This window comes from Anolis sagrei, chromosome 3 (assembly GCF_037176765.1).
Source record: "Anolis sagrei isolate rAnoSag1 chromosome 3, rAnoSag1.mat, whole genome shotgun sequence".
Lineage (NCBI taxonomy): Eukaryota > Metazoa > Chordata > Lepidosauria > Squamata > Dactyloidae > Anolis > Anolis sagrei.
The window spans coordinates 99,489,098-99,512,642 of NC_090023.1; the positions used below are offsets into that span (position 1 = coordinate 99,489,098).

Consider the following 23,545-nt stretch of genomic DNA (forward strand, 5'->3'; position numbering starts at 1 on the left):
TCTCTGGATGCAGAGAAAGCTTTCGATAATCTCAACTGGTCATTCCTCAAACTGCTCCTGGAAGAAATAGATATAGGTTTTTTTTAAAAAAAACGCAATCAATGCAATATACACAGACCAAACAGCGAGAATCGTGATCAACAATCAAAGAACAGAAAAAATAACAATCACAAAGGGCACTAGGCAGGGCTGCCCTTTGTCCCCGCTTCTATTTATCCTTGCCTTAGAAACACTATTAAAATCAATAAGGGAGGACAAAGAGGTTATAGGTCTCAAAGTGGCCAAACAGAATTACAAAACAAAAGCATTTGCCGACGACGTAATTTGTATAGTGGAAGACCCAGTGAAGAACATCAGAAAATGGTTAGAGAAGATAGAGCAATTCGGAGAGGTGGCGGGTTTTAAAGCGAACAAAAATAAAACAGTGATTCTAACAAAAAATATGCCAAAATCAAAGCAAGAAGAACTAACCACAATAACAGGCTTCAAAGTTTGCTCCAAAATCAAATATCTGGGGATCTGGATAACGGCAAGAAATGCCCAACTTTTTAAAAATAATTATGAGACAACATGGGCCAAGGTAAAAACAGATTTGACCAAATTGAGATTCCTAAACCTCTCCTTACTTGGGCGTATTGCTCTAATAAAGATGAATGTCTTACCTAGACTCCTCTACTTGTTCCAGAACATCCCAATCATAAGAAATAATAAAGTATTTGACCAGTGGAAAAGAGATATAGGGAAGTTCGTATAGAATGGTAAAAAAGCAAGGATCAAACACAAAATCATGATAGACAAGAAGGAAAGAGGGGGCTTTGGCTTGCCTAATCTAAAAATGTATTTCGAGGCTTGTGCATTAGATTGGTTAAGGGAATGGGCGTTGCTCAAAAACAAAAAAATCTTAGAGTTAGAGGGATTCAACCTGAGAGTCGGTTGGCATGCGTACCTCTGGTACGACAAAATAAGAGCAGAAAAGAATTTTGGCAACCATTTCGTTAGGTCGGCGCTCATAAAAGTTTGGAACAGATACAGAAGGTACTTTCACACTAGGACTCCACTCTGGGTATCACCGACAGAGGCCAGCCAGAGAAGACTTCTTGGCTGGAAAAAGTGGCCTATATATAGGGATCTTCTCAAGTACAACAGCAGTGACAACACCTGGTATCTGAAAACCCAAACAGAACTGGTAGAAAGCATCGGAAACATCTCATGGCTATAATACCATCAGTTAAGCGAAACATATAAACAAGAGCTGAAGGTAGGATTTGAAGTTAAAGATACAATTTGGGACAAAATTTTGAAACTAGAAAAGAAAACTATAACAAAAATCCACAACCAGTTGCTGGAATGGGAAACCGAGACAGAGGGGGTGAAAGATTGCATGGTTATCTGGGCTAAAAATTTCGGCAGGGAAATTAAGATCCAGGAATGGCAAAATATTTGGAAGAAAAAAATGAAATATACCTATTCTATTGCACTAAAAGAAAACTGGCTAAAGTGTTTCCACAGGTGGTATTTGACACCGCAAAAACTGAGTCTAATGTATCGAGGATATAAAAACACCTGCTGGAAGTGTAAAAACAAAGTAGGAAGCTACTTCCACCTGTGGTGGACATGCCCTGTGGCTATGAAATTTTGGAAAGAAATAAAGGTAGAATCTCAAAAAATCCTTAAAAAAGACATCCCTCTTAAACCAGAGATTTTTTTACTAGGATTAACAGAAAAAGATATGAAGTTAGAACAAAATGAAGACAGAATCTCCACCTATATCACAACAGTGGCAAGACTTACATTTGCTAAATGCTGGAAAGAAGAAGGGAGGCCCACTATAGAGCAATGGCTAGAGAAATTAAGAGATATCAAAGACATGGACAAACTGACGTTCCATTTGAAAAAAGGGTCAGGAAACCCACCATCCAAAATGAACTGGGACATGGTGGAAGAATACGAGACAAAAGAGAGAAAGAATGATCTGCTCTAAGTCTGCAAAAGAACCTAAGGAGGAAAAAAAATGAAGTGAAAATAAAGGGTCAATTAGAGTAGGACCCCACCCTCAGGCGACGAGGGGAATAAGGGGAATCTGCAAGCAACAAATATTGTAAATGATTGGACATAAAATGGAAGTCATATGTTTTAATATGTGTGTTCTACTTTTGGAGTGTCTGTTTGTACTGTCCGATGGAAAGAATGTATGGTATTTTCTAATGTGTAAATATATGTCTACTTCTTTTTAATCTGAAAAATTCAATAAAGATTATTTTTTTTAAAAAAAGAGGAAATCTCATCCCAACAGAATGATAATAAAATATTAGGAGGAATTCAACTGTGGTGCTGTAACAATCCCTTAACCTCTAATAGTATGTAACTACTAGAATTCCTGTTCTTGACAAATGCTTAGCATTCCATCTGAATCGGTTAGATACCTCAAGCTTAGAAAAAAGGGAACAAATGGAATAAGTCTCATGAGTAGATGGAAGTAGTTGGCTATGCCAGCCTATAGTCCTAAACACACTTCAAAAACTAATCCCTCCAAATAAATCATACCAATAATATAATGATGCCAGCATTATGGTGCAAAGGGGGCACTTGAAAAAAACAACAATCAAAACAGACCTTTTGCCTGATCTGTTTGATCACTGGACTAGTTTGAAATCAGGGGTGACTGCATTGCATTATCCAGACACATCCTTGTTGTTAAAAAAATATGTTCCTCCTTTTTCCCAGTATGGGATTCAAGACAATTTAAACAGACTAAAAACACACATAGTTAAAATTCATTCAAAACTCAAAGCTTTTCACAACTCAAAACCACTTTCTCCCAGTTTTCCCAGCTGGGTCCCTTCCAGATTTATCAGACTTCAAGTTCCATCATTCCCTAGCCAATATGTCTAAATCTAAACCTATCAGAAAAAAGAGCCAAGACTAAAAGCCAACATGCTTGCTCCGATATCTGAATCATCTTAAGTCTCATAGAATATATTTGCATGTGCTTTTTTCATATCTGAATATATGTGTTTTGCATTTTAACCAAGTTTATTTTCCTTACTATTTTGGCTTTTCAGTTAAACACAACATTATTACAGTCATACTTGTTTGCACAGAATCAGGAAAATTAGAAATCAGCATTAGCCAGCATCTCACTTGTAAAAAGCAGCTACTCTTTGCAGAGTGGAGGAAATATGATGAATCTCTTCTTCTTCTGCACAAAGCCCTTCTTCCTAGATCATACACAGGCAAAAGAGAAGAAGATACAGAATTAAGTTTAGAATCCAATTTGTTCTCCCTGAAAATCCTGCAAAGGTTACTTCTTTTAAAAGTAAAGGTAAATGTTTCCCCTGACATTAAGTCTAGTTGTGTCTGACTCTGGAGGATGGTGTTCATCTCCATTTCTAAGCTGAAGAGCAGGCATTCTCTGTAGACACCTCCAAGGTCATGACTGCATGGAGCACTGTTTGCTTCCCTCCAAGGCGGTACCTATTGATTTACTCACACTTGCATGTCTTCAAACTGCTTGGTTGGCAGAAGCTGGGGCTAACTGTGGAAGCTCACCTCACTCCCTGGATTCAACCTTTTGGTCAGCAAGATCAGCAGCTCAGTGATTTGACCCACCGGGGCCCATGTTACTCCTTAGGGCCTATAAATCCCAGAATTCCTGACAGCATGGCCTACTTTAAAGGGCCTTTTCACTTGAGGAACCATCGCATAGAAACCACCCACCCACCATTCATGCTGCTCCCGATCCCCTGGTACTTGCTAACCCTTTTGTTAATTATTTGTGGGGGAGGTAAGGAGGGGAGTGAATCGGAGATTTCTGGAAATAGCAAAGTCCGGGTAAGAAATGAATGGAAGGGAAAAATAGAACGAATTGTATCGGTAACAAATCAGATAACCAGCAGCGAAGCATGGGGTGAAATTATGGATGTGAATTGCGTCATGGAGGAGGGAGGATGTTCCGTTGGTCGGGGAGCCCCCATAGAAGTCGTGGTGGGGAGGGGGAGATACAGGAAAAGGAGACCCCGAATTCGGCCTAGGGACCGTACAACAACTTCAGTAATTCCAAATCGGTCTCCCGATACGGTAAATTGGTGTAACCAGGATGGCGGTCCCTCCGGATTGAAGGTGGTGCTGTTGAACGCCAGATCTGTCAATGGCAAAACAGCCTTCATCCAGGATTTAATCCTGGATGAGTGCATCACAGAGACCTGGCTGGACGAAGCTGGAGGTGTGAATCTGACCCAGCTTTGCCCTCCAGGTTTCTCTGTGCAGCACCAGCCAAGATCCGGAGGGCGGGGAGGCGGGGTTGCAGTGGTCTATAGAGATTCCATTCTTCTGACCAGGGCCCCCATCCCGCAGTCAACAAATTTTGAATGCGTCCACCTGAGGGTGGGTGACGGGACAGATTAGGGATTCTGTTAGTGTACCGTCCACCTCGCTGCACCACAGACTCCCTGACTGAGCTAGCGGGGGTGGTCTCGGACCTGGCATTGGAGTCCCAGCGGCTGCTTGTGCTGGGGGACTTCAATGTCCACGCCGAGACCGCCTTATCGGGAGCGGCTCAGGACTTCATGTCTGCCATGGCAACCATGGGGCTGTCCCAACAGGTATCTGGCCCCACCCACAGTGCTGGACACACATTGGATTTGGTTTTCTGCCAGGGATGGGAGGAAGGTGGCGGTGTTGAGGAGCTATCCATCTCTCCGTTGCCATGGACCGACCACCACCTGGTCAGCTTTAGACTAACTGCACCCCCTAACCTGTGCAGAGGTGGAGGACCCATTAAGTTGGTCCGCCCCAGGAGGCTTATGGATCCGGATGGATTCCTGACGGCTCTTGGGGAATTTCCCGCTGCCTCGGTTGGTGATCCTGTCGATGCCCTGGTCGCTCTCTGGAATGGGGAGATGGCTAGAGCAATAGACACGATCGCTCCAGAATGTCCCCTCTCAAGTAGCCGAGCTAAACCAGCTCCTTGGTTCACTGAGGAGCTGGCAGCGTTGAAGCGAAAGAAGAGGGAACTAGAGAGCGTGTGGCGTTCGAATCCGAGCGAGCCAAATCGAACACGGTTTGTGTCCTTTTTAAGGGCATATGCCGCGGCAATAAAAGCCGCAAAGACGACTTTCTTTGCGGCTACTATTGCGTCTGCAAAGAACCGTCCTGCTGAACTGTTCCGAGTTGTCAGAGGCCTTTTAAAACCCACCATCCAGGATGGGTGCCCTGATGACTCGGCAGTTCGCTGTGAAGCCTTTGCTCAGTTCTTTGCAGACAAAGTCGCTTTGATCCGCTCTGGTCTGGACACCATATTAACGGCAGTCTCTGAGGATGTAACACGAGCATCTGCTTGTCCGGTTTTGATGGATTCATTTCAATTGGTTCAATCCGAGGATGTGGACAAGGTGCTTGGAGGAATGAGAGCTACCACATGCATCCTAGACCCCTGCCCATCCTGGCTTCTGAAAGAGGCCAGAGGGGGATTGGCCGAGTGGGTGAAGGTGGTGGTTAATGCCTCCCTCCGGGAAGGCAAAATTCCAGCCAGCTTAAAGCAAGCTGTAATAAAACCGCTGTTGAAAAAACCATCACTGGACCCCACTCAATTCGTCAACTTTCGGCCTGTTTCCAATCTCCCCTTTTTGGGCAAAGTCTTGGAACGTGTGGTGGCCTCACAACTCCAGGCATTCTTGGTAGACACGGATTATCTGGATCTGGCACAGTCTGGCTTTAGGCCGAGGCATGGTACCGAGACAGCCTTGGTCGCCTTAGTGGATGATCTGCGCCGGGAGCTCGACAGGGGGAGTGTGTCCCTGTTGGTGCTGCTGGACCTCTCAGCGGCCTTCGATACCGTCGACCACGGTATCCTTTTCGGACGCCTCGCGGGAATGGGTCTTGGAGGGACTGTTTTACAGTGGCTCCGCTCATTCCTCGAGGGCCGGTCTCAGAAGGTGTTACTGGGAGACTCCTGTTCAACCCCACAACCTTTGTCTTGTGGGGTTCCTCAGGGTTCAATACTGTCTCCCATGTTGTTTAACATCTACATGAAGCCGCTGGGTGAGATCATCCGGAGTTTCGGAGTGCGATGTCATCTGTACGCGGATGATGTCCAACTCTGTCACTCCTTTCCACCTGCTACTAAGGAGGCTGTCGAGGTCCTGAACCGGTGCTTGGCTGCTGTGACGGTCTGGATGGGGGCGAACAAATTGAAATTGAATCCAGACAAGACAGAGGTACTCCTGGTCAGTCGTAAGGCCGAACAGGGTATAGGGTTACAGCCTGTGTTGGATGGGGTCGCACTCCCCCTGAAGACACAGGTTCGCAGTTTGGGTGTGATCCTGGACTCATTGTTGAGCCTGGAACCCCAGGTTTCAGCGGTGACCAGGGGAGCATTCGCACAGTTAAAACTCGTGCGCCAACTGCGCCCGTACCTTGGGAAGTCTGACTTGGCCACGGTAGTCCACGCTCTGGTTACATCCCGTTTAGACTACTGCAATGCTCTCTACGTGGGGTTGCCTTTGAAGACGGCCCGGAAGCTCCAATTAGTCCAACGCTCGGCAGCCATGATACTAACTGGAGCGGAGCGCAGGGAGCATACAACTCCTCTGCTGCACCAGCTCCACTGGCTGCCGATCTGCTACCGGGCTCAATTCAAAGTGCTGGCGTTGGCCTTTAAAGCCCTAAACGGTTCTGGCCCAACTTACCTATCCGAACGTATCTCGGCCTATCAGCCCACCAGGACCCTAAGATCTTCTGGGGGGGGCCTGCTCTCTATCCCGCCTGCTTCACAGGTGCGGCTGGCGGGGACGAGAGACAGGGCCTTTTCTGTGGTGGCCCCGCGGCTATGGAACGCCCTCCCCATGGAGGTAAGATCAGCCCCCTCATTGATGGTATTCCGGAAAAGACTAAAAACCTGGATGTTCGAGCAGGCGTTCGGTTAACTCAGTGCAATAAGTGTAATGATTGAAGGACTGGCAATTTGGACGACGAAACTGGATCGCGATTTTAGTCAAGAGATGAATTGGATTGTTTATTGATATATGTATTGTGGATTGTGTTTTTATGTTTTTAAACTGTATACTGTTGTTTGTTATAAGTTGTTGTAAACCGCGTTGAGTCGCTAGGCTGAGAAACGGCGGTATACAAGTATAGCAAATAAATAAATAAATAAATAAATAATTCAAAATCTTGTGGTAAAAGAGTAAGCAAACCCTTATTTTATGACCAATGTATAGCTCTATTTAACTTTAATTTATTGTTGACACCAATTACGTTTATTTGAAATTGAGTCGTATTCTGTTAATTATTATAAGTTGCTACTTTATGTTATTTGGTGTTGCTCATTGACTGGGCAAACTTTTGTGTACTTCGTATATCCTGTATTGCATTTTTATCACCATATAAACCGCCCCAGGTCCCTTTTTGGGAGATGGTGGCGGAATATAAATAAAGTTATTAATTTTAATATGGGTTAATTATACTTATGTAAAATACTTGGGATCAGAAGTCTTTCTGATTTTGAACTCTGTAATACTTGCATATAAATAATGAGCTATCTTGAAGATTGAACCATAGTCGAAACACAAAATGCACTGGTGTCTGATATACACCTTGTATGCATAGCCTGAAGGTAAGTGCAAACTTAATATTTTTAATAAATCATGCGTGAAACAACATTTGGTCACACAGAAGAATCAGAAATTAAAAGCCTCAGTATGTCAGCCAACCAAGTAACATATTTTCGATTTGAATATTTTTGATTTCCAGACAAAAGATATTCAACCTGTAATACAGTTGTCAAGTATCCTATTCGATCAATCTGGATCATTCTGACCCCAGTCCCACTAACTTGTGCATATACCTGAAGCAGTGCATTAGAGGAAATGAATGGCAACCCACAAATGCTTGTGATAAAATTAATGTGTTTGTTTTAAGAACCATAATGTCTATTTTGCTCTCCTTTTCATACTGTAACAGAATAGGACACTATCTTTTTAAAAACTGCCAAAATAAACATTGTTTGAGATAATTTTTGTGAGATATTTACTGTATTTCAGATCTCAATTTAAGCACATACACACAGAGTGCATGAGCCTTGTATGCTGGAATGACATCTGTTAGCAATGGCACATATGATCAACTGTTCTTGAACTGAGCCTGCAAGCTATTCATATTTTGAACAGCTGCTCTCATATACTTAGAACCAATGAAACCCTTTTCAAATATTTCTACAGCCTCCTGCTCCCCAAACACACATAAAAGGAAATGCAAATGCTCTCCTTTAAATTTGAAAGCTTTGCATGTTGTTTTAAATGAATGAGAAAACACTGATCTAATTGGACCTTGTATAAAAAGCTATTTTATCTAAAAATTAGGATTCAATATTAAGTATCACCTTTCCATTTAGATGTCCAGCTCTTACACTCACCTCATTCCAAGAGTTAACCAAGAGCTGGTTTAGTTTGTTCACCAGTTCATCCACCAGTTCAGTCCTAGCAACAACCACTTTGTTACAGATAGCCAGCCCTTCGCTGCCAAGGACATCGTACACCCTGGAGCAAACCTCCAGGACATCTGTGTCGGTGTGTTTGGTGACAATGGCTTCTACCTCTTTCAGTAAGGCATCCAAGTGCTACAAGGAAAGTAAAAAGTGACATATATATCATGAATTATCAACCAGTTGAAGTCTGCAGACAAGTTCAATTTGGATTTGGCAGACTTTGGTTTAAATCCTTTTCAATGAATGCACTGCATAACTTTGACTGTAATATTTGCTCAGAAGTAGTTAAAAAAGAAAAAGCAAAAATAATTCAAAAATAGTAAAGCAGCAACAGTAGCAGTAGTTCAGATCAGAAACTCCTTTCAGAAATATTAATTAACTAGGCATTTTTAATTACAAAAATCTGAGTCAAGCACTGAAATGGTTAAATGGATGCAATGACTCAGCAAAAGATATAGTTCTATATAAGCAGGTGATCTTGCAGCTTAGTAGGCCTCTGTGTTAGTTTGCCTCAGTGCGAGAAAGGTCTCAGTCTGTGAGAAGGCCTCACAGTGTAAGGTAGGCCTTAGTCTGTGAGAGAAGGCCACACAGTGTGATAGGCCTTAGTCTGTGAGAGAGAAGCCTCTGTGTGAGGTAGGCCTTAGTCCGTGAGAAAAGCCTCTGTGTAAGAAGGCTTTGTGTGTAAAGCTGCAGTGTGAAGGTTGAACATTATTTGTGTCATGGAAACCTTGTTCTTGTAAATACCAGTATTTTTTTACTATAAAGAAAAGCCTCCTATGGGAGAGATAATATTGGTCTGTGTGTTTTTGTTCTTTTTATCACTTTATCACTTTTGGCTACTGGTGCTGCTGAAAAGGGTCCTTTATTAATGAGCCGACTCGCCCCACAACATCTAGTACCAGCAGTAGAGGGGTGGAGCTTAAGTTATTCAAGAACAGAGTCAAACTTAAAATGCTATAAAAGACTTCATTCAAAGAACTACATAACTGAAAGGAAAGTAAAAGAGAGCCTAGTTATCCAACTAAGTCACAGCAGACATCATGTCTCTCCATGTTAGTCTAACCAGCAGGAGATAGGAAAAGAGAACAGGTAGACAAAGAGGCCAATGAACGAAGGGCTTTTCCCTGCCAACTAACTCATCTACCTATCTAAACCATTGATGAGGACTAAAGTTTGTGCAGAATGGCTGACTTCCAACAATATTGAATTGTATAAGTGTTACGAAGTGCCTCATTCATGCTCAAACACAGATAGTCAATATCCAAGTCCAGAGGTCATACACAGAAAGTTACTGAATCAAAGTCTAAATTCACAATCCCAGTGCCAGTAAGTCAGTGTCCACGTTTCGATGTCAAACAAGCCAGTAAGTAAAGTATAATTAATTGTAAGACAGAACCCAAAGTACTTAAGTCCAGTTCCAGTCCAGGGTTCAGAAAGTCAGTCAGACACCGAGTTGACGATAACACCGTCCAACAAGATGTTGTCTCCAGCAACAAAACTGTGAACTCAAGAGTCTTTTATGCTAAGGCCACAGGTGCTGCTTGTGGATAGCCTGCTTCACAGCTAACCCGGCAGACCTGCGTAATTCAGCTTGCTCTCTGCAAAATTACACATGAGAAATTACAATGCATGCCCATGCAAAGATTTTTCATGTCTGCACAAGTTAAGCATCAGCCCTAAGATCACTACAAGCCAAACATATTTTAATAGTGATGGCCTTTGTTGTCAACAATGCTGCAAAGTCAATTCAGTTTCTGGAGCACAGTGCTGAAATGACAAGGCTGCCATCTGGCTCCAACATACATAGCAGAATGAATACACCCAGGGAGCAACCCATTCCTGCAACAGCACGCACCCAGGGATCAAATGGCCTATACATTTCAGTAGCTAAAATGAATGAATGGATGAATGACAAGACTAGGGGGGACTTTAGGACCACATGACTTGCAAATCTGTTTCCCATGAAGATATCTTATCTCCTCCCCAATGCAGCCTCTCTTTCTTGCTCTCACACACATATTGTTTATTCACCTTGTCCAGGGGTTCAGTACTGTACAGCTCCAAATAAAAATACTGTGGGATCTGCAGGAGATTTATCACCTTTTCTGCATCAGTTGAATACTGGAAAGGAAAAAAAGAGGGCATAAGAGGGTACTTTTGAAATTCAACTGATTTATTTAATATTCTACTACAGAAGCAGCTGCTGGATACCTTTGCCAAGAGCTGGGGAAGGGCTACAATGAAATGTTCTGTAATTTTCGTACAATCTTCCACTTGTATTTTCTTCTCTTTGGCAGAAAGAACCTGTGGAGAAAACAAATTTTGTTGTGATTGCAGCATAAATAAATAAAACACTACTGATGAAAGCTTTACGTTGCTTAAAGGCCATACCGCTTAAAATGTCTGTCCACAAATATGTTTTATACTGTAGTTGTTAATTAAAAGGGGTAAGCTTTGCAACAGAGGGTTTTTGTTGCTGTTGAGGGTTTTTTTTTTGTTCCAAGCAGTGTCCTTGTTTGAACAAAGGAATACAGAGTGCAGATAAAGAAACCTCTGAGCATTCCAGTCATATCCGTATCTTGCAAAAGAGTTCAGCACTTCTAAGCTCTGTGAACAAGCTATGCAGGACTCTTTCAGCATGAACAAGCCAGTGCATTTTTAAAATACAGATGAATAATATTAGGTAATCAGTAGAAGGAAAAATACAGCATGGGTAGATTCTGCTGTCTTTTGAATCTCTAGTTTAGAACAACATAATTCTATTAAGCACAAGAGGCAAAAAAAGGAGGGAAGAATGTGTGCAAGCACAGGACTTACTCCCAATTCTCCAGTATTACTTACTCCACAAATAGGATATCAGCAACAGACTTGGCTTTCCTCCCTCCAAACAAGGCAGACTGGTTATTTTAATTTTCATACCCTAGTTCTGAAAAATACCTTTACCCAGATAATATAAGTTCACATAGCTATATAGTAATTAGTTAAATGGCTAATAATTTACTGGAGCTTTAAGTGCTAGATGACAAATACAAGGAAAGCACTTGTTTCCCAGCCTCATCCGATAGTTCATAGGACTTTGGGGGATTCAGCATGATTCTGCACATTAATGTGTACAGGACAATTGTCTTATCCATAGATTCAACATCCACAACTGCACTTACCCATGCTACAAAAAAATCCACCCAATCTATCACTCCCAGAAGTGTTTGTGGGTCTTTCTGGGTCCTCCAGTGCTATTCAATGGCATACTTCCAGTCCCATTATAGTCAAAATATAAGCTTTGCTATCATCTGCACTATCAAGTATCCACTGAGAGATGATGGAATATATTTCCTGAAGATGTTGGGGTTGTTCCATATATGGAGAAGCAGATGAACAAGTGTTTTTAACAACTTCAACTGCAAACAGTGCTTCCATATTTATTTTATTTATTTAAAACATTTATATTCTACCCTTCTCACCCCACAGGGTGGAGCACAACATATATATAGCAAACATTCAATGTCAGCACATAAAACCATAAATATATACAAACATTGAAATCACTTATATCCACTTCAAAATCAGTTGTTTAAAAACCATCCCCCTAGTAAAATGATGTATAAGCTCCAGGTGTACGGACACCTATTCCTTTCAATATTGGAAATGCACGACAAGTTCCTTACTAGTTTTTTTCTTATTTTTTTATTGTAAGCACAGGTAGAATAACTGTCAAATTTAGTAATCATTTCATAATACAACCAGAATGTTATTCTCTTAATTTTCTTAACATTGCCGAATCCACATTTATCTCCCACCTGTGTCCATCAATATTTATCCCTTTCCTCCCTCTCTCCCCCCACCCTCCAGGAACAGTACTTTCCTTCATTTAAATATTAATGTAATTGATTATTCAGTTCTTTGTAGTTTCCTTTTCCTTTTACTCTAATAATGGTGTACAAGTTACTGAATGAGACAATGTTTCAACAAGGGTACTCTACAATTAGGGTACTCTACAACGATGCGAAGATCTGCATAGTTAAAGCAATGGTATTCCCCATAGTCACCTACGGATGTGAGAGCTGGACGATAGGGAAGGCTGAGTGAAGGAAGATAAATGCTTTTGAACTGTGGTGTTGGAGGAAAGTTCTGAGTGTGCAAGAAGATCCAACCAGTCCATACTTCAGGAAATACAGCCCGACTGCTCATTGGAGGGAAGGATAGTAGAAGCAAAGATGAAGTACTTTGGCCACATCATGAGAAGAAAGGAAAGCTTAGAGAAGACACTTATGCTGGGGAAAATGGAAGGAAAAATGAAGTGGGGCTGACCAAGGGCAAGATGGATGGATAGGATCCTTGAAGTGACTGGACTGACCTTGAAGGAGCTGGGAGTGGTGACGGCCAACAGGGAGTTCTGGCGTAGGCGGGTTCATGAGGTCACGAAGAGTCAGAAACGACTGAACAAATGAACAACAACTCTACAATTAATTGCACATTCAAATTCTAGGGAGCAGACATCTCCCCATGCCCTAGGTATATTGCAGCAGACAAATGAGTCTATTTTCAGGGATCATTTGGGGGGTGTGTGCATGAAAAAGCCAGAATACTACTACAGTATTAACAAATCCCACTAACTTTCCTGGTTCCTGCTCTGCCTGCAGGGGGATGGCCTTCAGCAGCTTCTCGAATAGTTGCTAGGATAATCTGAATGAGGGCGCTCTCTTCAGCCTTGCTCAGCGCTGTGAACAAAACAACACAGAGTCTCATTTAGTCTCCTTCATAAAGAAATGGAGATTTTAGGATTGCTAAAGCAGTGATTTAGTTCACTTCTCCCAACAAGCTTTAAAAAATGAATACTGGAAGCTTTACTGTTAACATCGCTGTCAAAATAAGCTGTCTTGAATCCAACTCTTGGGTGAATATATAAATCAAGCAAATCAAGTAAAGAGAAGCATTTTCTACACAATGCATATTTGTATGCTGTGGAGTACCACAGGATATAAAGAAGGACAAAGCTCAAAATACATTCAAGAAGATATAAATGAATTAAGACCATATATAGTGATGTATGGAGCCCCTGGTGGCGCAGTCGGTCAAACAGCTTAGCTGCTGAACTTGCTGATTGAAAGGTCGCAGGTTCAAATCTGGGGAGTGAGGCAAGCTCCTGCTATTTGCCCTAGCTTCTGCCAACCTAGCAGTTCGAAAACATGCAAATCTGAGTAGGTACCGCTCCGACGGGAAGGTAACAGCGCTCCATGCAGTCATGCCAGCCAAATGACCTTGGAGGTGTCTACGGACAATGCCGGCTCTTTGGCTTAGAAATGGAGATGAGCACCAACCACCAGACACAACTGGACTTAATATCAAGGGGAAACCTTTACCTTTACTATACTGCTGTATACATCAACCTCATGCTCAAGGACAGGTTTAGGGATGAAATTTATAGATTTTCAATATAATCATGCATACATCAAGGGATTCCAGTCGATGGCTGTCATCACCCCCAACTAGAAATTCAAAGAAGGCCAGTGGGCGCATGGTGGAGAGAGTAGAGGAATTGGGGGTTCTTTTAGATTTTCCCAGAATGAACTACACTTTCACCTTCCATCACTCTATTCAGAAAAGGGGGTGGTTCCTTTTTATATAAGGGTTAAGGTACAGTACTTACACTGAACCATGGATAAGTTTATCATTAGAAAGATTTAATCTCATTTCCTGATGATAAAACAAAAGGAAGTGAGATGAAATCAACCCCAAGGAAGATAAATTCACTTCTGGAAGAGCTATTGTGAGCAAAAGGTATTTCAAGCTTTATCACCAATCCTTGTTTCCACAATGCTTCAAATTCCAATCGCCACAGGGACAGAGGTGACATATTCTGAACAGGAGCACAGATAGCAAAACAAATGTTACTTGGATGCAAACCATTCTGCATGCTATTCAAAAGATTTTTTTCAGTTAGAGTTACACTTTCAAAATGTGCCAGTTCTGACTTACATACAAATGTGTTCATAATGCAGGGACTGTCAGTACAATAGTTAATTAAACATCAATGTTTAGTAGCAAAGCTTAGCGCATAGAAAAAAAACCCCTATCTCCTCTTATATCTGAATGGTTCTTGAAATTGTTCAAAAACAGCTTTTCTGAGCTCTGGCAAATCTAATCAGGGCTACTGGTTAGCAAACATATTTCAACACAAACATCCGCACACATAGAACAATCAATTACTGCATTATTTCTTCAAAATTAGCGATTAATCTCTAAGGAATCCAGTGACAAATTGTATTAAGCAGACAGAAGAAAAGAACTCTGAATTTCCATTTCACTGGTTTAACAATGTACAAACATTTAAACTAGCATTTGGTGATGACAAACGCAAAACCCTTATACCTAAAACTTCACTTACCTTCTCATGACAAGCCTTTGGTTCCCTTGGGAGACCACAAGGTAATCAGCCCTAGTGGAAAGCTGAATGTTTTTAAGCCCACCTACCTTCATCATGATCATTGGTGTTTTCCAGTAAGAGAGCAGTCATGCACTCCCAATCTTTCAATATACTCAGCGCCCAATCCCAGAGGCTGTCTACCAGATACGTGACATGACAATGCAGCTAAAAAGAAAAGGGAAAAAATCCAGACCTTCAGAAAGTGTTCATTTCCTGAATTCCCACTGTAAACCACAGAAGTTATATTAGAGCAGCGGTTCCCAACCTTTTCCAAGTTGCAATCCCATCTTACAGTGGCAAAGTGACCCAAAACCCTGACACATTAAAAATGGGCTTTTAAATAGGGTACATGAAAACACATCAATAATAGTTTTTTCAGTATAATATAATTCAAAATATTGTGAGCTTATGACATATTTAATGTGATGACTGAAATTATAACTCATTAACAAGCTTAAAAATTCACAGTTTGGTTTTCATTAACCAGCCTCATGTCATTATCAATACATAATATGTTCTTGTTTTGGTTTTCAATTGCAGAAGCATTGAAAATTCACTCTCACAGAAATATGTAGAAACAAAGGAGAGCAAAACTTTTTTAAATTTCCTTTTAAAATTTTCATAGTTCACCACTGTCTGGCAACGCCACACAAAACCCTTCATAACCCCATTTGGGGTCGAAACCCATGGATTGGGAACCACTGGTCTAGAGAGAGGTGGAGCCTATATATGCAGGCACTTCTGTTTTTATCCAACTGCTGAACATTACATGCCTCCAAATTGAGAAAAACTATATCCTATAGCTTTCATGGCAAGATTTGTTCAGAGGGGCCTTTTCAGCACTCTTCTGTTACATTGGGAGAGTGTAACTTGCCCAATGCTACCCAAGTGGAGAGCATATCTTGCTATCAGTAATTTTAATAAGAAATTACCATCCTTTGTTTCTATCCTTTTTCTTACCATCCCAGAAACCATCAGCCTTGACTTTATCTTAGTTAATTGATCATGAATGTCATCTGCAGGTTTTGGTGACAGTTATGTGAAACTGACCAAACTATTTTGTTTAAGCATCATAGTCTGCATTCTCTTTACCTCACTTTCCAGGAAGAAAATGATTAGTGTTCTCAGTTGGCTAGCAACAGGCTCCCATTTTCCATTTCTATTGACATTAGAGTCGATTTGGCTTTCCTGGATAATCAATCTGTCCACAGAAAAAGTAGTCAGTCAGTTTCTGCTCCATTAATACCAATTACAGCAAGCAACCATCAACCATGTTTTCCTGAATTATTATATTTTCTAACAGCTTAAGCATAATCATATGCACACCTACAAACCCACATCTATCTCTTCAAAAACAAGTAAAATGGAGTTCAATGCACTTATTCCAAGGATTGCAGCCCAAAACATTTTATTATTTTTAAAAAACATGCACTTATACAACATATTATTTTTAAAATATTAGGACTCAAAAGATGTTCAGCCCACTGAACAAAATCAAAATCAGAAAGGATTCAAGAAAATAGCTTCCTGAGTAATGCACTCATTTTAGAAATAATATATTGTAACATTGAGTTCCAGGAAATATATCATCCTAAAACAGACTTCTCCAGTCTCATTCCTTCTCAATATTTTGGGTTGCAACACCCATCATTCCCTGCCATTAGGGTTTTTTATTTTTTCAAAAATACAGACTTCTAAAGAAATCCAGGATAAACCAGGATCTTGTGCCTGAAATTTAAATTTTATGTCTAAGACATTTGAGCTGCTTATAATTGTTGATTATGTGCCTTTTGTATAATTGCCCTTTTAGGTGCAGAATGTCAATTTTTCAAAACTAGATAAAATTTCTAATGCTCACAGTGTTGTAGTACAGCGTGATAGTAACGTTACTACTACTGGTAGAAGGGAGAAGAGGGCTGCGCAGGTGTTGGAGGAGGAGCAGCAGCAGCGAAAGCGGATTAGAGACATATTCATGGCTCCAACTGATTCCGAATCCTTCTAGGGTTTCTCAGACTGTGGAATGGGGGAAGGAGAGGAAAGCAGGGGAGTGAAACGGGCTACTCGTGAACAAGAATCTGAGGAGGAGATCCAAAGGAAGCGTATCCGTGATATACTTACCGCTCCAACAGAAGATGAAGATTGTATGGGTTTTGAAAGGAGTGACATTGAGGAGGAGGAGGATTTAGACTGGACCCGTGTACAGGAAATTAGGGACATTTGTAATCAGCCTACCTCCAGTGATAACTTTGAGGGATTTGCAGGAGAGTGGCAACAAGGGAACACTTGACAGACGCTGGCAGAGGTGGAGAGATGGGAGGCAGTGCTCAGCTGCAGGGAATGGAGCAGCTGAAAGTGATAATGAAAGGGTGGGGAGCAGTTCATCCTCTGATGAGGAATTATAGTATATAAGTTGGTTTGGTTTCAATGGGTCTTTGCAGAAGGCAAAGTGTCTTTTTGGGTGTGAATCTTTGTTCCTGCTATCACTTTCATGCTTGGGTCCTTGGACTACAGATCTTCATGCTTCGGTGACTTCTGGCTGATACTCCGTAAGTACTGACTTCAACTCTCCCTTTTTGACTCCGGACTGTGTTTGACGACGACTACGCTTTTTGGACTGTTTCATCTTGTTTTGGACGTGCCCGGACTACGGAGTGCTTTTGGACTCTGATTTTGTTTGCTCCCACCTTGTTTTTGTGTGCTTTTTGGACATTCTGAATTACAAGCAGATTGCTGTATATTTTTGTTATCCCAGATTATATCCTGGGATAATCCAGATTATATTTAAGTTGGGTTTTTTGCTTAGCAGTTGCTATAGAGTTTTAGTTTGTGCTAGAGACACTGAAGCAAGTGTCTCTAAGCTTTTTGTGTGTTTAATAGACTTGTGTTTGGACTTTTTTATATTGTGTTTGGCTTATTGAGGCTTCTGGGTCTTGACACATAGTCTCAGAGAAACCATTGAAATTGTTAGAGCAACATAAGCCTTCTTAGGAGCAACATTCTAGAAATAATAGTACAACATTTAAAAAGAAATTCCAAACACTGGAAAAAAGTAATAAAATGTAACACACGCCAACATAAACAGGCTACTTCCCTTCCGTTTTTAGAATTTTCCAAATGCACATATTGCATTCAAGAGTAATTTCCAGGCATATCCTTGGGAAAATTAGATGATAACTGAAAAAAGTAAGCGTTTTTATCTATTGCCTTGCTAAATTATTCCAGTTTTTGTGCTATGCCATAGATCATTGTCCACAGCTGGATTGCAAAAAGAGAGAGATTCTTTATGATCAGTCAGAAAGGACACATTCTTCACAGCCACCACCAGCAGATGCAGCTTAGTGTGGAATCAAATTAATAGATAGGAATCAGCAAGCTAAAACTTTTAAAATAGGAAAGGAAATAACAAGATAAGATTTGGCAAAAGTGAAATCCTGGAGCAAAGAACATTCTTGGTTCAAACTTTACTGCAGCCAGAAGTGATCGCTAGAGGCCTAAAGCAAGGCCTCCTCTTAAAGTCCTTCAAATCTAGTGATATGAGTTGAGCATCCCTTATTTGGAATTCTGAAATCCCAAATATGTACTCAAAAATCCAAAACTAATGTCCATGGATGGCTAAGATAGTGGAACCTTTGCTTTCTGGTAGTTCCATGTACACACACTTTGCTGGTGATTTTCCTGCCTCAAAAGGGGTTGGACTGGATGACCCTTGGGATCTCTTTCAACTCTATGATTGTATGATTCTAACTCTGCTTCATACACAAAATGATTACAATATTGTATATAAAATTACCTTCAGGCTATGTGTGAGGTGTACGTATACGAAAAATGAATTTTCTGGGTTGTTGTAGGTTTTTTCGGGTTGTATGGCCATGGTCTAGAGGCATTCTCTCCTGACGTTTCGCCTGCACTTTGGCAAGCATCCTCAGAGGTAGTGAGGCCTGTTGGAGCTAATCAGAGCTAGTGAGGCCTGTTGACAGTCAGGCCATTTTATGCTAATCAAGGTGGTCAGCTGAAACATTCACACCTAGCTCTAACAGAGAAGAGTCCTTTGACTCACCCTGGTCATTCCACAGATATATAAACCCTTTTGCTTAGCTCCAACAGGCCTCACTACCTCTGAGGATACTTGCCAAAGTGCAGGCGAAACATCAGGAGAGAATGTCTCTAGACCATGGCCATACAGCCCGAAAAAACCTACAACAACCCAGTGATTCCGGCCATGAAAGCCTTCGACAATACAATGAATTTTCTGTTTAGACTTCTGCACAGTCTCCAAGGTTACATACACAAATGCAAATCCAAGTATTCAAGGACATCTGAAATCTCAAACAGCTTTGATCTCATGTATTTTAGAAAAGGGATACTTAACTGCTGTAATCAAAGTCTGTTTTTCTGGAGGTCTGTGAGGATCCAGGAGACTCTGAGTCACATGGTCCACCCATGAATAAATGAAAATCTCCATAGATGGAAAAACTTCAGAGCCAAATGTAATGCCTGACATTCCCCCACTACCATACTTTACAGGGCAAATGCTAATGCTTAAATAGCCAAACAGTTATGAAAATAAAGCAGAACCACCCCTACGAAAGCTATTAGCCAGTTTAACAGAACACTAATCTCTCTAAAAACCCAAAACAAATGGTTAAAATAAGCAAGAGAGGTAACTCACTTTCTCCCAACCAAGTGAAATAGCAATACATTTATAAAGAATTTAAAGACAGGTTCCACAATTGTACCATATAAAAATAGGTAAAGGTACCTGTTATAAAGTAGTTCCCCAGCTGCTGTGGCCAGTGGTCGATGTGTGGTGTAAACAAACTGGTATAAGGTTTCACAGTCTTCGGATGTTAACGCATCTTCACAATTCCTGTAAAAAAAAGCATAGTGTTCACAATGCTTCGTAATATAAGATAACATAACCCTATGCAGGCATGTAGCCGGGGAGGAGGCTTGAGGGGCTTCAGCCCTCCCCCCCCCCCCAAATTCTCAAGTTGGTCCGCAAGAAGGCCTTACTGGTACATTATTTAAACTGTTAGGTTTATTCATATCATGATCTGATCACCATGCTCAATATATCCCATATGCATGGGGGTATTGGGATAACGATACAAGAGGTTTGCTAGGATAGACCCTCTTTTACTCAGACTCAGCCCCCCCCCCAAATCAAACTCAGCCCCTCCTGAATCAAAATCCTGGCTACAGGCCTGACCCTATGTAAATAGCTTTCCATATGTTGACTGGAGCTTACCCAACAGAAAGGATTGTAGCATAAGATGACATTCAGGTAAAATACCAAGTAAGCTTTATGTAAGTATATCTCTTACTACTAGTTTCATGAGAACCATGACTCCTCTTAGCATTCCCCCAACAACAGCAAGAGTATCCCTCTGGGCAGCTAAACCAGGAAACCTCAACTGAATGCCCCTCCCCCCCCCCCAAAGGGACTGCCTCCAGGGGCAAAGCAAGAATGGGCAACTTGGAAGTCCCTGAACAGACTCAGAAGTGGAGTGGGCAAATCAAAAGATAACCTGGCAAAACAGCACTACCTAGAAGTATCCTCCACCTTATGTGATTGTGGAGCAGAACAAACAACTCAGCATCTGTATGCTTGCCCACAATGCCCTGCCTCATGCACAGAGGAAGAATCATTTAAAGCTATAGACAATGTGGTCACTGTTGCCTGTTTTTGGTCTGAAATTATTTAGTCACTTATGCTCCCTCTGTTGTATTAATTTTATATTAGTTTTATTTATGCAATGATTTCAACACGAAATAAAAATGACTAGTTGAGTGGAAAAAAACATCGAATCTGCCAAATATCAAAGGGCCAACACTAGGCAAGGGTTATCTCCACCCCTGATCCCTAAAACCTTTAAATGCACATGAACCTCTTCAGACATTGGTCCATTACAAAGAGGATTTTTAGGGCATTCTGAGTCTATAGAATCAGGGATCTTTTCAGATAATCCAAAAAAAAAAGCACATTTCACCGGAATCATACTACTGGCCATTCTATGTTTATGGAAAAGCGTTTACATTTAGAACTGGAAATTTGTGCCAAGACCTATTTTTTATTCATTTTATTTATTTGCATTTGACATCTGCTTTTGCTCCTCACATGTTAGGTGGCAGCACCTTAGCCATAAACATAGTCTCAACCCTCAACAAACTGCTGCATATCAAAGTCAGAACTAGCCACTTTGTTTGCTAGCAGCTAATTAGCCTGTGACATGAGTATCTCGCTAACAACTAGCTAACTGGGCCTGGCATTTCTTTTGAGAGAAAAGTTGTGGTAAAGAAAGTTCTTGAAAACCATATTATTATTATTATTATTATTATTATTATTATCATCTTTATTTGTACCCCGCTAACATCTCCCGAAGGACTCGATGCGGCTTACAAAGGCCAAGGCCTCAATAAAAACAACAGCATAACAATACACATAACATTATAAAGCAAATCAAAACATTTAGCAATAACAGTAAATAATAAAACAATACACCATAACACAATAAAACTAGGGCCGGGGTAAGAATGGATAAGAATTGATAACTACTAGGGCTCGGGTAAGAATTGATAACTACTAAACAATGCGAAACTGGAGAATTGGAAGCACAAAGGGATCTGATAGGAACATACACTGCCAGGTTGTTGACACTGAGAGACAAGGCAACCTCAGAAAAATAACAGGCTGATCATTATCACCCTGTCTATCATTTACAGAGAACTGTCTGTTATTTCAAACAAAACAAAACAAACGCCAAGTTTTATTCAATCCTCTTATACTGCTCTCAGCAAAGGTTTTCATACAAACACCTTTTATTACATTAGATGTAACACCATCTAAGAATTAAGTAAATCACATTTCAAAAGCCTAGAAAAATGCCAAATACAACAAAATCTATAAAAGAGTGATATAGCATAGTTTTCCAATCCATTGTGGATTTATATTACAGTGTTCCCATCTGGTCCATATTTAACCAATTTGCTAATCAAAATATTACTGGGAGGACTGTGTCAAATGCTTTTCTGTTATCCAGATAAATGACATCTTCGTTTTTGAAAACAACCAGATTAGTTCCTACTGATCACTGCTTCATCATCAAGATACTTGTAGAAAGACTCCCTGTACAGAAGTGTTTATTATAATGTGTTTAAAACTGTATTTGTGTTTTACATTGGTTGCCTATGGCTGGAGCGGCCCAGCTGTGAGAGATATGTTGCCATGGAAACAAGGCAGAAGAGGAGGTGGGAGGAGCTTAGAGAGAAAAAAGGTTTGAAAGTGACAGTTAAGTTTCAGTCAGGAGGAAGAGACCCTGAGAGAGAGTAGCAGAGTCAGATAAGGACTCTGAGAGAGTAGCAGAGTCAGATAGGGACTCTGAGAGAGTAGCAGAGTCAGGGAAGAGACTCTGAGGAGTGAAGAAGTGTAGTGTTAGTTAGTGTTCGTGAATATTTCTTCAGCTAGGGAGCTGTAGGGTAAAACTTTGTTAGATTTCTTTAGTTAAAAAGAACTAACAGAGGCTTTGTGCGATTGCCAGTCGGTGGAAGACTGGAGTTCTATTATTTGATCCAGTATAGATCAAACAGTGAGAATATTCACAGCAGGGAACACTGAATAATAGACACCTTCACCAGAGCAAGAGTTTAAAAGTTGTAACATCAAAGGCTGAATTGTATCTCTACCAAGTCATATTGTAACCATCAAGTATATGCCAAGCATAACCTCTCCATATTGTAACCATCAAGTATATGCCAAGCTGAACATCTTTATATTGCAACCACAAGCTTTGTTCAACAATAAACTTGTTCTCTTTGTTATTTTAAAAACTGCCTCATCTCCATTGATTTTACGTTCGGTGCATTCCACTCTACCAAAATTACCTCACAACGCAAACAGAGACTAACAGAGACTTTAATACCAGCGTCTCTATACATTATGGTGGCAGTTTAATTAGCATTGTCGGAGGTTCCTTACAGTTTTTGGTGGTCCCATTTCGGTGGCATTAATACTTCTTTGCAATTTTGGTGGCAGACGACGGGATTCGTTTAACAACTAATCAAGTGCCTTAATATTAATTTAAGAATAAGTTGTGAGGTAAAAGTTGTTGGAATATGGCTACCAGGCGACAGAGAAAGCTTGCTGAGGAAACAGAGGGAGACCAAGAGGGAAGTTCGGGCTCTGAGGCGGAAACAGAGCCAGTGCCTATGTCAGAAATGGCTTATAAGTACAAACTAGAGATGAAACGATTGGAAATAGAGGCAAAGGAAAGACAAAGAGAGAGAGAACTGGAGATGGAGGCAAAACAAAGAGAGAGAGAACTGGAGATGGAGGCAAAACAAAGAGAGAGAGAACTGGAGATGGAAGAAAGACGAAGAGAGAGAGAATTAGAACAGGAGTTAGAATTGAAGAGAATGGAGTTTGAGCTGCAGAAGCAAAGATTGGCTTTGTCTCAAACATCCAGTGACATCCAGGAAGGGAGATCTGGAGTGGATACCCCAGATTTGACGAAGAAATTCCCTAAATTTACCAAGGACGATGATCCAGAGAAATTTCTAATCTCTTTTGAGAGATGTTGTAGAGATTTTGGGGTGGCTAAGGAAAAATGGATGACATACCTTAGGCCTCAGATCAGTGGAAA

General features: G+C 40.9%; 1 protein-coding gene across 4 annotated transcripts in view; it reads right to left on the reverse strand.

Annotated features, from left to right (window-relative positions):
- Nucleotides 1-23,545, reverse strand: part of LOC132771625 (cohesin subunit SA-2-like) — an 86,405-nt gene that overhangs the window by 24,110 nt on the left and 38,750 nt on the right. For all 4 annotated transcript variants that reach the window (XM_060769850.2, XM_060769848.2, XM_060769849.2 and 1 more), the window contains 8 exons: nt 19,666-19,773; nt 15,999-16,107; nt 14,954-15,071; nt 13,097-13,200; nt 10,694-10,786; nt 10,514-10,603; nt 8,411-8,614; nt 3,142-3,218 (listed from right to left, as the gene is read on the reverse strand). In XM_060769850.2, coding sequence (XP_060625833.2) covers nt 3,142-3,218; nt 8,411-8,614; nt 10,514-10,603; nt 10,694-10,786; nt 13,097-13,200; nt 14,954-15,071; nt 15,999-16,107; nt 19,666-19,773 — 903 coding nt within the window. The remainder of the gene's footprint in view (nt 1-3,141; nt 3,219-8,410; nt 8,615-10,513; nt 10,604-10,693; nt 10,787-13,096; nt 13,201-14,953; nt 15,072-15,998; nt 16,108-19,665; nt 19,774-23,545) is intronic.